The sequence below is a fragment of the Artemia sp. Qi Xiang Cuo genome, chromosome 7 (genome assembly GCF_049724085.1).
Source record: "Artemia sp. Qi Xiang Cuo chromosome 7, ASM4972408v1, whole genome shotgun sequence".
NCBI lineage: Eukaryota > Metazoa > Arthropoda > Branchiopoda > Anostraca > Artemiidae > Artemia > Artemia sp. Qi Xiang Cuo.
The window spans coordinates 59893437-59908226 of NC_142800.1; the positions used below are offsets into that span (position 1 = coordinate 59893437).

The window sequence follows — 14790 nt, forward strand, 5'->3', positions numbered from 1 at the left end:
GATAAGTAAGATCGAAGTCTCAAAGAAGGGTTCACCCTACCACCAACGTTCCTCTCCCCCTGTTAGCAGGTATAACAGTTTGACCTAGCCAACTGGAAGTATTTATGATTAAGGCATGATATTGTTTTTTCCCTTCCATAACAAAAGTCCATCATATATACACACGGGTTCAAGCCAGGGGGAGGGGTTAAAGGGTTTTACGTGAAAGAAATTTGTAAGCAACAATTTTACTGATGAGTAAGCTCGAAGTCTTAAAGAAGGGTTCACCCTACCACCACCGTTCCTCTCCCCCTGTTAGGAGGAATAACAGTTCAACGTAGCCCATATTTAACTGGAAGCCTTTTTGAATAACGCATGACATTGTTGTTTCCCTTGCATGACTAAAAGTTTATTTGAATAATTCCTAACTTTTCTTTCACATGAACCGAGGGAAGTCACAAAGCATAAACCCATGATACGAAGTCCCATTTTACGGGACGCAAAATGGGGACACGCCACTAGTGTGATTTGACGCAGTAGGGGTAGGATGGTCTCTTGATATAGTCATCCTGATTTGAAACAAAAATACAACGGCAGCAAATTTCTTTTGTCGCTGTAGGGGAAATCCCTACAGAAAAGAGTAGGATTATTTAGAAAATAGACCACACAAAATAATACCATAGCACTTTGATAAAAACCTCAGCCAGTTCACTGCTCTTTTGGTTGAATCAATTCCATGAATAATCTCTTAAGTGGACTAGCTCAAGAGGTACGTACAGAAGAGAGAGAGGACAGAAGAGAGCATACAGCCCTCATACCTTTACACTTTTAATTTCATAACTTTTACATTTTTTTTCCAAGATGTCTGTTAAATTTTAAATTGTTGGCTTTTGTTTTGAGACGAATTTTTCTAGTAATATCAGTAATCCTTAAATGAATTCCTGTATGGCTAGAATCCACCATAACTTTTACTCACCCTTTTGTACTAGTCACAAAACACTTAATAAGGAAAAACAATAAATGTGAACAAAAATCTTAAAATTTACACCAACTGTTTATTTTAGCACGCTGAAGTGTACAAGGCAACAAAATATTTCAAGAAATCTGGACTAAATTCTTGCAGCACAGGTATTCCATCTACATAATCTGCTTTTTTATAGAGTGATTGTGGCCTATGCAGCCAAAATACATTCTTGGACGAAGAATTTTCAAAATCAACTGTGTTTAGTTGATAAGACCCAAATATCCAGTCAGTGACATGAAACATTCCAACATTCATGGTTACTGGTTCTGGAAGCTCTCTTACATCGGCCTGTAAAAAAATAAATACTTCATCTGCCCTGATAAGTTAAGAGGTCCTCATTATAAATTTCACAATTTGTACTTTTTTTTTCTAAATACTTATTTGTAGCATTCCTGGTTCGGTCTAAAAAAAAACAAAAAAAACTAATATTTGTAACAAGATGTGCGGATACTTCCTATCAGGAAAAAAAGGGATGTTCGAAAACATTGTTGTGTGGATTTTCTGAAAACACTCAACAGACATCTCAAAGGTATCAGCTGCTAAGTGAGGCGGAGATGAGTCATTCCCTCCATATGCAATGGTATTTTTCTACAAGTAAGGCCAAAAACTCTCTTTTGGAACTAGCAACTTTCAGTAGGACACTGTTGACATAATTTTTTTTCTACTCTTACATCCCCGTCAATCAACCTCTAAGGAGGATATATTACCAAACGCAAAGAAGCTGTAAAGTTTAAAAACCAATCTTCAATCTTTCATGGTAATTAATTAAAAAAAAACTTTTTCCACAAAATAAGTTTTTCAAAGAAAAGTAAAGAACTCCATTAAACAAAAAATGATCAAAAATAAAATCAAATAATGAACCAAACGTGAAACTACCACAAATCAGCATCGATAAATAAATGAAACTCAAAACGAACAGAAATTACAATGAATAACTGAGTCAAACTCAAAACGAGCAGAAATTAACATAAGTTGGGCTCAAAACCCCTATGCCTTCCCAAGGCCAGAACATAATTTGCACTTTACTAAAAAAATATAAATGTTTTTACTTTTATAACTTTAATAAATCAAATAATATTAACATTTTGATTACCAAACATAATTATATGTTTATTAAACTAATAATACATTATCATTCATATTTTTTTAGTAAAGTACAGATTATTTTATGGCCTTGGGAGGTTATATAGATTTTGAGCCCTATCAATGGTAATTTCAGTTCATTTTGAATTGGAATTGGTTAATTATTGTAGTGACTGCTCGTTTTTGGTTTCATTTATTTATCAATGCTGATTTGTTTTAGTTTCACGCTTGGTAAAATATTTGATTTTATTTTTGCTTATTTTTTGTTTAATGGAGTTCTTTACTTTTCTTTGAAAAACTTATTTTGTGGAAAAAGTTTTTTTAATTAATTTCTGTTTGTTTCATACTGACATAGTCCTTTCAGGGAAACAGAAAATAATTCTTTAAATCGTTTTATTTTTGCAAGAATTTATATTTTGGTCAGCTATTTGTGTGCCGGAGAAAATTATTCAGCAATTTTAAACAACATACACTCATTGAAAAATCTGGACGCAAATAGTAGTATTTAATTTAGTTTCATACCTCCAATACTTGACCTGAAATAGAAAACTTGATACCATTGGCAAAAAAAATCTGTTTACTTACTTTGATGGCTTGGATACACTTAACGCTATTTTGATTTGGTTAAATTTTAAGCGCAGAAGTAGCCCTAAAAGTTTAAACATAATACCCTCAGTCGTTCCTAGGATATTACTGAGATGCCTTATTGGGAATTAGCATTAACACTGTGCATTTTGATTTAATCTTAAGGCAACATTTAGTTTTTAAACATAAAGGCAAATGGGAGGGTGGGCGTGGGAGGAGGATTAGTTTCACTCTAATCTCTTTCCGCTATCAAAAAGGGCACTAGCCCTTACGATTTCTAATCGGATGAGACCTTTTTGAGTTTCTACGACAACACTTCCTATAAACACCTTATATGCCCCCAGGGCATACATTAAAACCCTTATCCTAAGGGCTGTGAGGGTGGTTGTCATCATCTAAGACCTAATTTCCAGAACTTTCAACTACGTTAAACAAAATAGCTATCTCAAAATTTTGATTGGATGTGTCTGGGAAAATGGTGGGCGTGAGTGGGGCGTTAGTCGCTCTCCAATCACTTTCAACTATTAAAAAAGGCCCTAGCCCTTTCAGCTTCCAATCAAATGAGCCCTTTTTGAAATTTCTACAACAATTTTCTATATAAACCTTATATGGCCCCAGGGCACAACTTACAACCCTTGCACTGAGGGCTCTGATGGGGTTATCATCCTAAGACCTAATTTCCAGAACTGTTGATTACGTTGAACAAAATAGATATCTCAAAATTTTGATTACGACCCTTGCCCTGCGGGCGGTGGGGGTGGAGGGGTTGTCATCCTTAAAAACCTAATTTCAAAACTTTCAACTACGTTGAATAAAATGGGTATCTAAAAATTTTGATTGGATGTGTTTTGGGAAAAGGTGGGCGTGAGAAGGGGGTTAGTTGCCTTTGAATCACGTTCGAGACTATTAAAAAGGGCACTAGCCCTTTGAATTTCCAATCGAATGAGCCCTTTTTCTAATTTCTACGACGAAGATTTCAATAAAAACTTATATGTCCCAAGGGCATAACTTACACCCTGAAGACTGTGGGGGGAGTGTTCTAATCAAAGGTATAATTTCCAGAACTTTGAACTGCGTGGAACAAAATGGCTATCTCAAAATTTTAATTGGATGTTTTTGGGGAAAAGGTGTGTGTGGATTGAGTGTTAGTTGCCTTCCGATCGCTTTGGACAATGGCGAAGGGCGCTACACATTCAAGTTTCCAATCAAATTAGCTCTTTTCTAAGTTTTAGCTACCACGCGGTATTTTAAAACCGAACATACTCCCAGGGCAAAAATTACAATCCTGCCTCTGAGGGATGTGGGGGATTGTCATCCTCAAAGACCTAATTTCCAGAGCTTTCAACTACGTTGAACAAAATAGCAATATTAAAATTTTGATTGGATGTGTTTGGGAAAAAGGTGGGCGTGAGAGGGGGGTTAATTGCCATCCAATCACTTTCGACTATTAAAAAGGGCACTAGCTATTTGAATTTCCAATTGACTTATACGTTTTTGAAGTTTCTATAACATCTACTTCTATAAAAGCTTTATATGCCTCCAGTACAATACTTACAACCCTTGCCCTGAGGGCTGTTGGGGAGTGTCCTCCTCAAAAACATAATTTCTATCAGGAAATCAACTACGCTGAAAAAAATGGCTATCTAAAATTTTGATTTGATGTGTTTGGGGAACAATGTGGAAGTGTGTAAATTCACACAAAATCAGTGTTCGCTAAGATGTTCGATGCCAAGCCAGGCAGACACGTATTTTTCTTTACAAGTAATGCCATTTCTCCACAAGATCACAAATTTAGTTTCGCAAGCGAAAAACTTTCGATAAGACGCTATTGATATGAGTTTGTTGTTATAGTTTTACAGTGACAAGTTGACTGAACCTTTTCATTCATTCAACGAATAGTCCAGGAAAGGAACGGTTTGACCGAGAACAAATTGCAAGAGAAAAGATTCTTTGACTACCCGACTCAAAAAAATGTGCTGATTCCAAATATGCAACGTTGGCTCATCTATCTGTTTCACAAATATATATTTTTTTTTAAGTTGAGGTTGATTTTGAGGAGGTGAATTTAGTGTTTCATATACAGGCGTACAACAACAAAATTTATGTCTAGAATAGTGTAATAGGTCATGGTGATTATGGAAATCCCTTTTATTTGAACGTAAAATTAAAACTTAGGTTTTTTGAGGTTGAGGTTGATTTAGATAATTTCTTAAACCACATTGGCCTGTCATAATATAAGAAAAGGAAACGATCAAAAATGGGGTTTTTAAGGCCTAACGAGGATACTGAATGAACATACAAAGCAAATATTTCGAGAGGACAACCACCTCTTTTAAGAAGGTTGATTTTAAGAAGGTGAAAATTCGTGCTTCTATGTAAAGGCGTACTACAACAAAATTTATGTCTAGAATAGGATATTAGATCACGGTGATTATGAAAATCACCTTTATATGAACGTACAATTAAAAATGTAGGCTACTTGTCCATTATATCCTACACACGAAAGAAGTCAAGTTTGGTTAATTCCAATGAAATAAAATAAAAAAGGAGGAATATATAATAGTTTAGAAACAAATTTGGGCTGTATATTCGCACATTAGGAGGGTGGGGGTAAAGCAAAGTATATATTAAATATGTAACCTAATCTAACCTAGGTACCGTTTCCCCCCTAAACCCCCAAAAACAATAGTTTAAACATAGTAAACGGAATGACAAACCACGCTTTGCGATCCATTTATCCTTTACAAATACCCGTTTGAGTGGTTTCCTGAAGCATTTCCCTATACAGTCTATAGCGTTGTGTAGGATATAATGCACAAATACCACTAAAAATGGTTTTTTTTTAGGTTGAGGTTGATTTTGAGGAGGTGAATTCGTTTTTACATATAAAGGCGAATAGCAACAAAATTAATGTCTAGAATAGGGTACTAGATCACGGTGATTACGAAAATCATCTTTATTTGAACGTCAAATTAAAACTTTCATTTAAATATTCCATCAGTGTTAAACCACGCTGAATCTGAAAGAAAGCGGTCTTAAAATGTAGAATGAATGACAATTATCACCCAGTTCGATGTTTTAACTAACGACTGAAAGTTATACACTATAAAAGTATGATAAACAATTGAATTCAATATCCCCATGTTTTCGTTATCTTCCAGATCATCAACTCTGAGAAACCCAGTTGTAACACAGCTATTGCAAATTGTTGCTTTGCAAGGTCCGCAGGCCCAGGTGGATTTAATACCATTCATTTTGCAATAGATCGCATATTTAGGCAGTTGGTTTCGCAGTTCCAGTGAATAACTGCAATGAAAAAGTTGAGGGTAGCCGGTATCTCACCAAAAATAGGGCATTGTTGTTTATTGTGAATTACCCAACCGAACTTGATAGGGTTGAGATAACATACCAGAGCGTTTCGTGATCCAAGGGTCAAATGAAATCCAAGTTAGTGGAGGCTGCACGCATCACTGGTGGGAGAGAGAACTTTAGACTCAACATACGAAGCATATGCTGTAACTTTCTCGATGAATTTGAGATGAAGCAACTGATTGAGGGCTGAAATTGAGCCTTGGTACTTATATAAAAGCATCATTGCTTTCTCGTGCTTGGTGGATAGTGGGTCCATAAAAACTTTAGCGGAGTGGTAAAACTCATTGTTTTTTATCAGAAGCTGTAAACCCGCCGACTTCTCAATGCCATAGATACGAGAAATTGAATCGAACACAAGGAAGGCGAGGACATACAGGATTGTGCTACATATATGAGACCCAAGTTTGAGTTTCGTTGCATTTATATCCCAAATTCTATTCTTTGAGATTCCAGCTCAAGGCTTAGAGTAAAAGCAGATTGCTTGGCTACCTGTCTGTGCGTGATAAAACAGAAGTATAAGCAGATCTGTGTCGTCTCCAACCAGGACAATAGGCATAAAAAAGCAGATCGAACTGCAGTTAGAACAATGAGAAAATCAACGTCACATTCTGCCTGGTATACCTAACACCCAGCTTTGGTCAGGTCATGGTCATGGCTCACTGATCATGTCTATGATTGCTTGCTTATTCTTGAAGTTGCTTAGGAACACTTCTTTCTTTGTAGAACAGACCATATTCCTGTTAAAATTGATCTGCAGGTAGGATCGTGACCCTTTCCGTCTCAAATGGGCGATGTCTTTGATTGAAGGTGCTTGGTTTTATCCGTCGAAAACCATCGACGTCCTTTGCAACCCGTATTTCCGTGCAACATCGTCAACGTACTTCTGGAAGACACTATCATAAGTTGAGTTATTTTCCCAAAGGATTCGCTGAATCAGTGCCCCACCATCAAGAACTATATGCTTGTCACTGAAATCTTTGACGAAGTCTTCAGTTTTTGGCTGCTGCTCTGCAACTAGACACCACATCTTATCGGTGAAGGCAGGCTTATCGGCTAATCGCTGAAGTCCGTTTGCTTCAAAAGGTGACGGAGGCGGCGAGCACAATTCATACTCAAAGTATGACTCCAAATTATTGTCGCTATTTCCAGCAACTGTCACCAGCCGCTGAAACATGCATGCTGGATCGACGGCAACCGACTGTCCATTAATAACTGGTGCAGCTTTATTAGCAAGCGCTACGGTCACCGACCTTTTCTTGAATGTGTACGTGTTGACGTTTTCCCCTGTCATGCTATCCATGATTTCTTGTCCGATGGATCTAGCTGTGTCAAAGTTGACTTTTCATCAGTCGTAACTCCAGAAGTAATGTTTCGCAAGCTCGGGTCTTATGCGAAAAGGGTATTTTCAGCAAGTAAGCAAACAAGCTTGCTAGTGTCATGGTTGTCGCGTTCAATCCTCGACTTTGTAACTTCTTTATGCTATTCGCTTGTCTTGTATCGGACCTTAGCAAAATTTTGCATCGACAAATTAATTGCACTACAAGTTGGTGCTAAAAGTAACCAAGTCAGCCTCTGCAACTAACTCATGCCGCTTCCCCTTGTAAGACCACCGTTAGTTTTCAACAAGCGCATGAGGACCTGCTCAATGACCAAATCTGACGACAGACCCGCTCAAAATTTTTCGGATCTGCGGATAACATATCTTCCGTTCTGAAAATTGTCAAACACGTCGGGATTGGTACTTTCCAGCTACCAATAAATATATAATTTTTAGGTACTGTTTTATAAAGCGATAAGCACGCGACAATTGTATTGCAAAGATCTTTATTAAAACAGGTTTTCACTGCCTTGTAAGGTATACACAAATTGTTTCCCACTGCGGGAACTATATTTAAACTTTATTTTTTTGGGGTTTAGGGGGAATAAAAGGTACCTCGGTTGAGTTAGGTTAGGTTACATATTTAGTATACGCTATGCTTTACCCCCCCCCCCTAACGTGCAAATATATAGCCCAATTTTGTTCATAAACCATTATATTTTCATCCTATTTTGTTTTCTTTCATTAGCATTAACGAAACTTCACGTACTTACCGTTTTGTAAAACAGTACCAATTTTTATGTTTATCACGGTGATAATAAACATAATTTTTAGTTTTACATTAAAATAAAGGTGATTTTCATAATCACCATGATCTAGTACCCAATTCTAGAAATCAATTTTGTTGTTTTACGCCTTTATATGGAAAAACAAATTAACCTCCTCAAAATCAACCTCAACCTCAAAAAATCTAATTTATAGTTTGACGTTCATATAAAGGTGATTTTCATAACCACCGCGATCTATTACCCTGTTCTAGACATAAATTTTGTAGTAGTACGCCTTTACATGGAAGCACAAATTTCACCTTCTTAAAATCAACCTCAACCTCAATAAACCTAAGTTTTGATTTTACGTTCAAATGAAAGTTATTTTCATAATCACCGTGCCCTATCACACCATTCTCGACATGAATTTTGTTGTTTTACGCCTATATATGAAACACGAAATTCACCTCCTCAAAATCAACCTCAACCTAAAAAAAAACAACATATTTGTGAAACAGATAGATAAGCCAACTTTGCATATTTGGAATCAGCACCTTTTTTGAGTCGGGTAGTCAAAGAATCTTTTCTCTTGCAATTTGTTCCCGGTTAGGCCGTTTTTCAAACAGTTTCTGGACTATAAACACATTAGCATACTGAGTACAGATAATTCAAATTAAAGGGAATTTTGGCGCCAAGTTGAGTCTTAATGGCGGAAATGAGCCAAGGGCAAACATCCCAACGAAAGCAAAGCTGGCTTATAAATCATCAAGAGAAAATTATAGCTAAAATCAACAGAAGAAAGCAAATTACTTGAAATTTGGCCATGCTTCTTTAAACCTAATATAAACTTATTTCTATAAGTTGCCATTAGTGATTGTGTCTCAGATTTAATTCTAACAGGTTTTTAAAATAGTATTCATCTCATAGAATTATTAAAGAAAAAAATGCATACCATAGTTTCAGTTAAAGTCATGAGGGTGATAGTTTAAATTTGGCGCTAGAAATCACTATCCAGAATACTTTCCACTGGCTGATTTCTGCTAGTCACAAATGTGAGAAGGAATGCTAGTTTGGTATACCTTCTAGAATTAATTTATATTTAATAATATTGAGATTGTTTATATTTATTTATAAATCCTGTGCTAGCTGCTACTTTCATATTACTGTTGTGTTATTGCATCTTTGCCGTCGTTTTTACCTTTGTACTTTCGTGTTATTTTATCTTTGTCTGGGCCTAGATTTTCGAACTTGTCTTCCCGTGGGCCTATGTCAAATATATACATGTATATGTGAATAATAAAATGATTGAACTTGAATTTTCTCTCCAGCTCATGAATATTTGCCTTAAACAATCTAAAAGTATTTAAATTTATACACGATGAGTTTTCGAAAAGAAAAAGGACTTTCAATAAAAGAAAACTTATCTTCTTGGCTTTAGAAACTATAAACAACGTCTTCTAAATAATATTACGCAAAAAAATGTTTACTAAATACTTTTCAGCAAGTGCCACAAAAAAAACTAACAGCGACAGAAAATAATTAGTCAGGCCTCACACATCTGTGTTTTAAGATACAGAGCAGGTCAAACATAATGAATGAACAAAATCAAACTTAGTTCGCAGCAAATTGGGTCGCTGCCTCGGCCAATAAACAAATAGCAAAAATGACTGTGGGCTTATATTAAAAGAATAATTGTAGCTTTGTATATATGATACAAGAGGACTCAAATTATGGATTTCCCACAACCAATGACACAGAGCCTTTGAGAACCTCTTCTTCCTGAAAGTTCAATTCCCTAATCAGCCTGCAAGAACTTTAAAAATCTAAAAGGCTCAATTTTGAGCATCTTAGCTAAAACCTTTCAGCACAGATGGTACACCATCACAAAAGAAATTCACAAGAGATGACACCACAACGTCTATTTTCGTTCGAAATCACAAGAGTATAAACTAGGAATAAGACCAACTTACTCCATATAAATATCTGGCTTGAGCTACAGCAGCAGCGAATGTATTGGCCAGTAGAGCAGATTCAATTATTTCCGGGTTTTCTTCCTGTTTGAAACAATCGACATCTGACGACATTAGCATAAAGTGAATGTGTGATCTTCTTTGTGCTTCCAGTTCACCAACATCTATAATGAATGACGGTATATAATCAATTAAGCTACCCCTGCAATAGTCATTTCAGAGCCGATAACTTCTCAAATAATTACCTTTCGAGCCTTGAAACTTTCATTTGTTTTTTTAACAGCTATCTTCGGTCTTTTTTTTTGGGGGGGGGGAGGCACTAATAGTCAAGCAACCCTAAAGTGATACCCGGCTTAAAGGCGTTCTGAAGGCCATTACTTCAAATTCAATAAATTCAAATCTTAAAAAAAAGCAACATCTATGGAAGTCAATACAAAATTTCTTATAAACATTTGAATACACGATTTTACTAACATTTGAATAGAAAATTTTTTCTAAGTACTCGTAACTTACAAACTGACGAATACTTAATTGTTAGTTAAGGAGAAACGGAAATGACCTGAAAATTCAGCATACCCTTAGTCATAAGGAAATGATAGTTCAGATCTACTAGTCAATAATACAGCAGACAAATCACAGCCCAATCTTCCTTTAAGTGGAATGTTGGGGATATTTTGAGGTATAGAGTAAAGACCTATGATTCTCAAAAGTTGCCATCTCTGTTCCAGTCCAGGGACTTCTCCGAATTTATTACTGGCTGAAAGCTGTATAACTTCTTCTAATTTTTTTTTTTTAGTTAGGGGTTACATTAGGCTACGCCTTTTTGTCGACATTGGAAATCTGGTGAAAATATCCAGCAAACTTTGCTTGATTGTCTATCTTCTGCAGGTGATGTCACGATTTCAATTCAATATGCTGGTGTGAAAAAAAAAAAAACAAGAAAACTTTTGGGCAGCTCACCAAGCAGAATTAATAATCTTTAAACCGATTATCGATTTCTTAAAGAAGAACCCGATCAACTAATTCCTTGACGAACATACCAGCCATAATAGCTGTTTTTAAATCTGGTCTTAGGAACTGAAATCTTCATAGTGGCCCGTGCATCCCTGTATATAGAAGAAGAAGATGACACTGAAGCCGGTTACTAGTTTTGATTTATGCTGTAAAATACCGACTTTTGCATAGTCCTTAACTAAAGTTGGTCTATCACTTTTCCGTTTTTACCTGAGAAAAATAATTGATAATCCTATTTAACCAATGGCGAATACAAGATAAAATTGGGCTTTATTAAAAAAAAAATCTATATTTCATGAGCTAAACCGACCAACATGTGCTTCAATTCTATATTTTTCTTTAACGGTTAACCCAAATAGCCAGGTTCACAAGTCGGTGGCGGCGTTAGGAGTTCAAGACGTCAGCAGGTACTGACAGTCTCGCACTTGAGTGGCTTAGCAAAAATTTACAAGTTGTTGGAACTTTAAATATTATTGTTGGAATACTTCCACTCCCTATCAGTCCTTCCCAGACTCCATTTTCTTTGACTGTAACTACAATTTAGGTAACAGAGGCTCATCTGTCCAGGGAGACATATGTTTCTATGGCTTCAGGAGATAACATGTACTCCAAGAAGTTCTAGAGCTAGTCGAGGTGTGCAATTTAATACAACCACAATGGATCTTAATTTCTTACATACTTGAATTATTTTAGCCAGGTTAGACCTTGGATTTTTGAAATTAATTTAAGAGAAATAATCTAGAATCATTTCAAAATCACTTGCTTGTTTTTTATTTATTGGCTTTGGTTCCTATAGACTTCTTGAGAAGTGCAGTTCTCAGCAACTGCTTTTTTTCTGTTCCGAAAAAAAAAATTCGAGACTGCAAATTACTGTTGAGCAAAAGGTGAGGGTTCTGGGTTTCTTTTAGTTGAGTTTTTTTAAATCATTTTTTAAATTTTCTGTTACTATGAACCGAGAATCGTTCTGTACTAGGTTGCAGCTGCTGCTGCAACAATGATACAAGGATTAGCCAAGTAAGGGTTCAATAACAATGGCTACTTAGGTGAATTTATTAGAGCAAGCTGAGAAAAAATGTAGAACCTCCGGTTGCATACATCTAACTCAAAGAAAAAAGCCAGGCTGCTGAAGTGATTCCAGAGGCAAAGGGCGTCAAACCTTCTCGTCCATCATTATTAATAAGATTTGGACCCTGTAGCCTCGAAGTTATTGTGCAGTCTTCAGGAAACTAAAACACTAAAAAGACTTCTCGGCTGAAGTATCGACAAGGTTCAATCTTGCAAAAAGGGACTTTGAAGGACTTGAGAACTGTTTTAGGGACTTCCAGGGACCTTCTCCGGTTTTAGGGACTTTTAGGGACCAAGTGACAGCACCGCATTCCTAATTTTTATATTGAGCATGACATAAGTTTTAAAAAATAATATATTACATTTTCACTGTCGATATTTCCTTAGGCCTACTTTTGAAGCAACTAATATCAATATTTACTCCAAATTGAACTTCATTGGTAGATCAAGCACTTTGGTAGTTAAGAACGAAGGGAGGTTTTTGTCACCTCCCTCCATACTTCCTCGCTTTGCTCACCAGTTCGGACCTTTGGCTCTCGCAAAGAATGAGCTTCACATTTGAATTTTCTTGATTTGAATCTTAATAGTCAATGGTTCTAAATTCCAAAATAATTCTACATAATTTCAAGTTTCTAGCTTGAATACTTTAGCTGCTAATTCAGGCGATGAAGTGGACGTTATAACGCAGAACAAACGCATGATTTAATTTATATATTGATATACTACTTGTTTGCCTTTCCCTCCGATAATCCCAAGATTTTAGAAACTTTTTTTTTCCAGAATGTCTCAAAATTAGGGCCGACCAGCATAAATTTTTGGGCTTCGATACCGATTTATCGGTATTGCACCGATACGATTCCGATATAATTTGCCGATAAATTCCCCTCCAAAAAAAACCTAAACCTAAAGTTTAAACCCCCACCCCACTTCTCTACCCATATTTATACTCAAATGTTTATAACTCACCAAAGAACAGCCTCAATAATTCACTTTGGATTTCCAAGAGTAGGCCATTTACAAGAAGTGTTTGATATTCTTTACCTTTTCTGATCACCAGCTTCTGAGCACACAAAATAAATGGTGCATATTTGCGGAAGTGACAAATAAGAAAAAAATTTAAACTAAGAAGCAGGTTTAGTTACATAAATACAAATATCTGATTGAAAGAAGTGTAAATTGATTATTCAAATCCGAATTTCAGTAGCAGGACTTTGAATATTAATCATTCACATATTAACGTGAAAACTTCACTTTACACTCATATGATATGGTCTCTTATTAAAGAATTTATGCCAGACACACTGGATACAGGGCTGCAGCTAGAGTTTTAAGTTTGGAGAAGGGATTTAAAGAATGTGTAAACAAAATCATCCAGTATGCCGACAAATGCGGAAACATAAGCTAAATTTCCAAGGTATATAGGTAAATTTTCCAAGGTGTTGGCACGCGGCGGCGAAACCTTGGCCCTGCCCCTCCCCACCTTAAAGAACCCCCTCTCCCCCTTAGCTGCGCCCCCGACTGGATATCATGGTTTTCATCGATTGAATCTTGGATCTTTCACACACGCAAGTGAACACTCATTAGACAGAAACCGTATGGTTTATTGTATTCTTTTTAGTTGTTTTAATGGAAGATGTACGTTCTTTAAGTCACCATACATTTAGAACATTGCTGTATCAGGTGTGTATTGGCAACAAATATCGAATTTGATGGCTAAAGTTATGCTCGATCTGTGTGCAAAATTTGCACTGATTTTGGGAATAACAAACATTCTAAATAATACGGCTTAGCAAATTGAGAATTCTCATGCCTGAACATAAAGGAAGGGGGACTTTTCCCCCAAGAAAACTGGTACCAATGTACCTCCACCTTCACTGAAAAATTGCTACCTAAGCATTCATTTTTGTACATAATAAATTGTTCAGAAAGAAAGGGTATGATGTCCTTAGCCTTAACATTGGACCAGCGTTCACCTATAAAACTACTGTACGTGTACACACTTTTAACGAATAAATTCAAGAAGTACTTACAGCTCAATGGGGTAGCTGGATAAATATTACTAGGATTGATATTCACAGTAGGGTGCATTGGGTAAATATCTGGAAGGGACAAGGTCTTTAAATTGTCCATCAGTTGAGAACTTGCATAAGGACTTATAGACTTATCCGAGAGAAGCATCGCAGCTGGAGTAACTAGAAAAAGAAGAAATCTAGAAAAAGGTAAAAGAAACCAAAATATCCACAAACAAACAGATGCTTATATATATTCTATAATAGATCTTTTTGTTTCTGGATGAAATGCTCCTGTTTTCGCGAAGAATGTGTAGAAAACCAAGTTATATTTCATGTTTCCAATTAATAAACAATTTACAATTGGTTTTTCATCCAGTCCAGGGAAGTCTTTGATCTTACCTTTCACAGTTGTTAGAAGGTCAAAATTCTTTAGAAAATATTTAAAATTTGTTTGATGAAAATAATTTGAAAATAATTGTTGAAAAATCTAGTTTTGGGATATTTTCGAGAGCTTCAAAATCTTTTTGTTAATATAATAAATATCACTTTTTCGATAGGTTTTATTTTCAACTGGGAAAACATTTCTAGCTAAGGACCCAGA

The 14790-nt window shown here is 35.9% G+C and overlaps 1 protein-coding gene across 1 annotated transcript in view; it reads right to left on the reverse strand.

Annotated features, from left to right (window-relative positions):
* Positions 1–939: 939 nt before the first annotated feature.
* The window catches only part of mRpL37 (mitochondrial ribosomal protein L37), a 53701-nt gene continuing 39850 nt past the window's right edge, over positions 940–14790 (reverse strand). The window contains exons 5-7 of the mRNA XM_089091641.1: positions 14208–14369; positions 10099–10262; positions 940–1291 (exon numbers count right to left, since the gene is read on the reverse strand). Coding sequence (XP_088947767.1) covers positions 1040–1291; positions 10099–10262; positions 14208–14369 — 578 coding nt within the window. The 3' untranslated portion in view covers positions 940–1039. The remainder of the gene's footprint in view (positions 1292–10098; positions 10263–14207; positions 14370–14790) is intronic.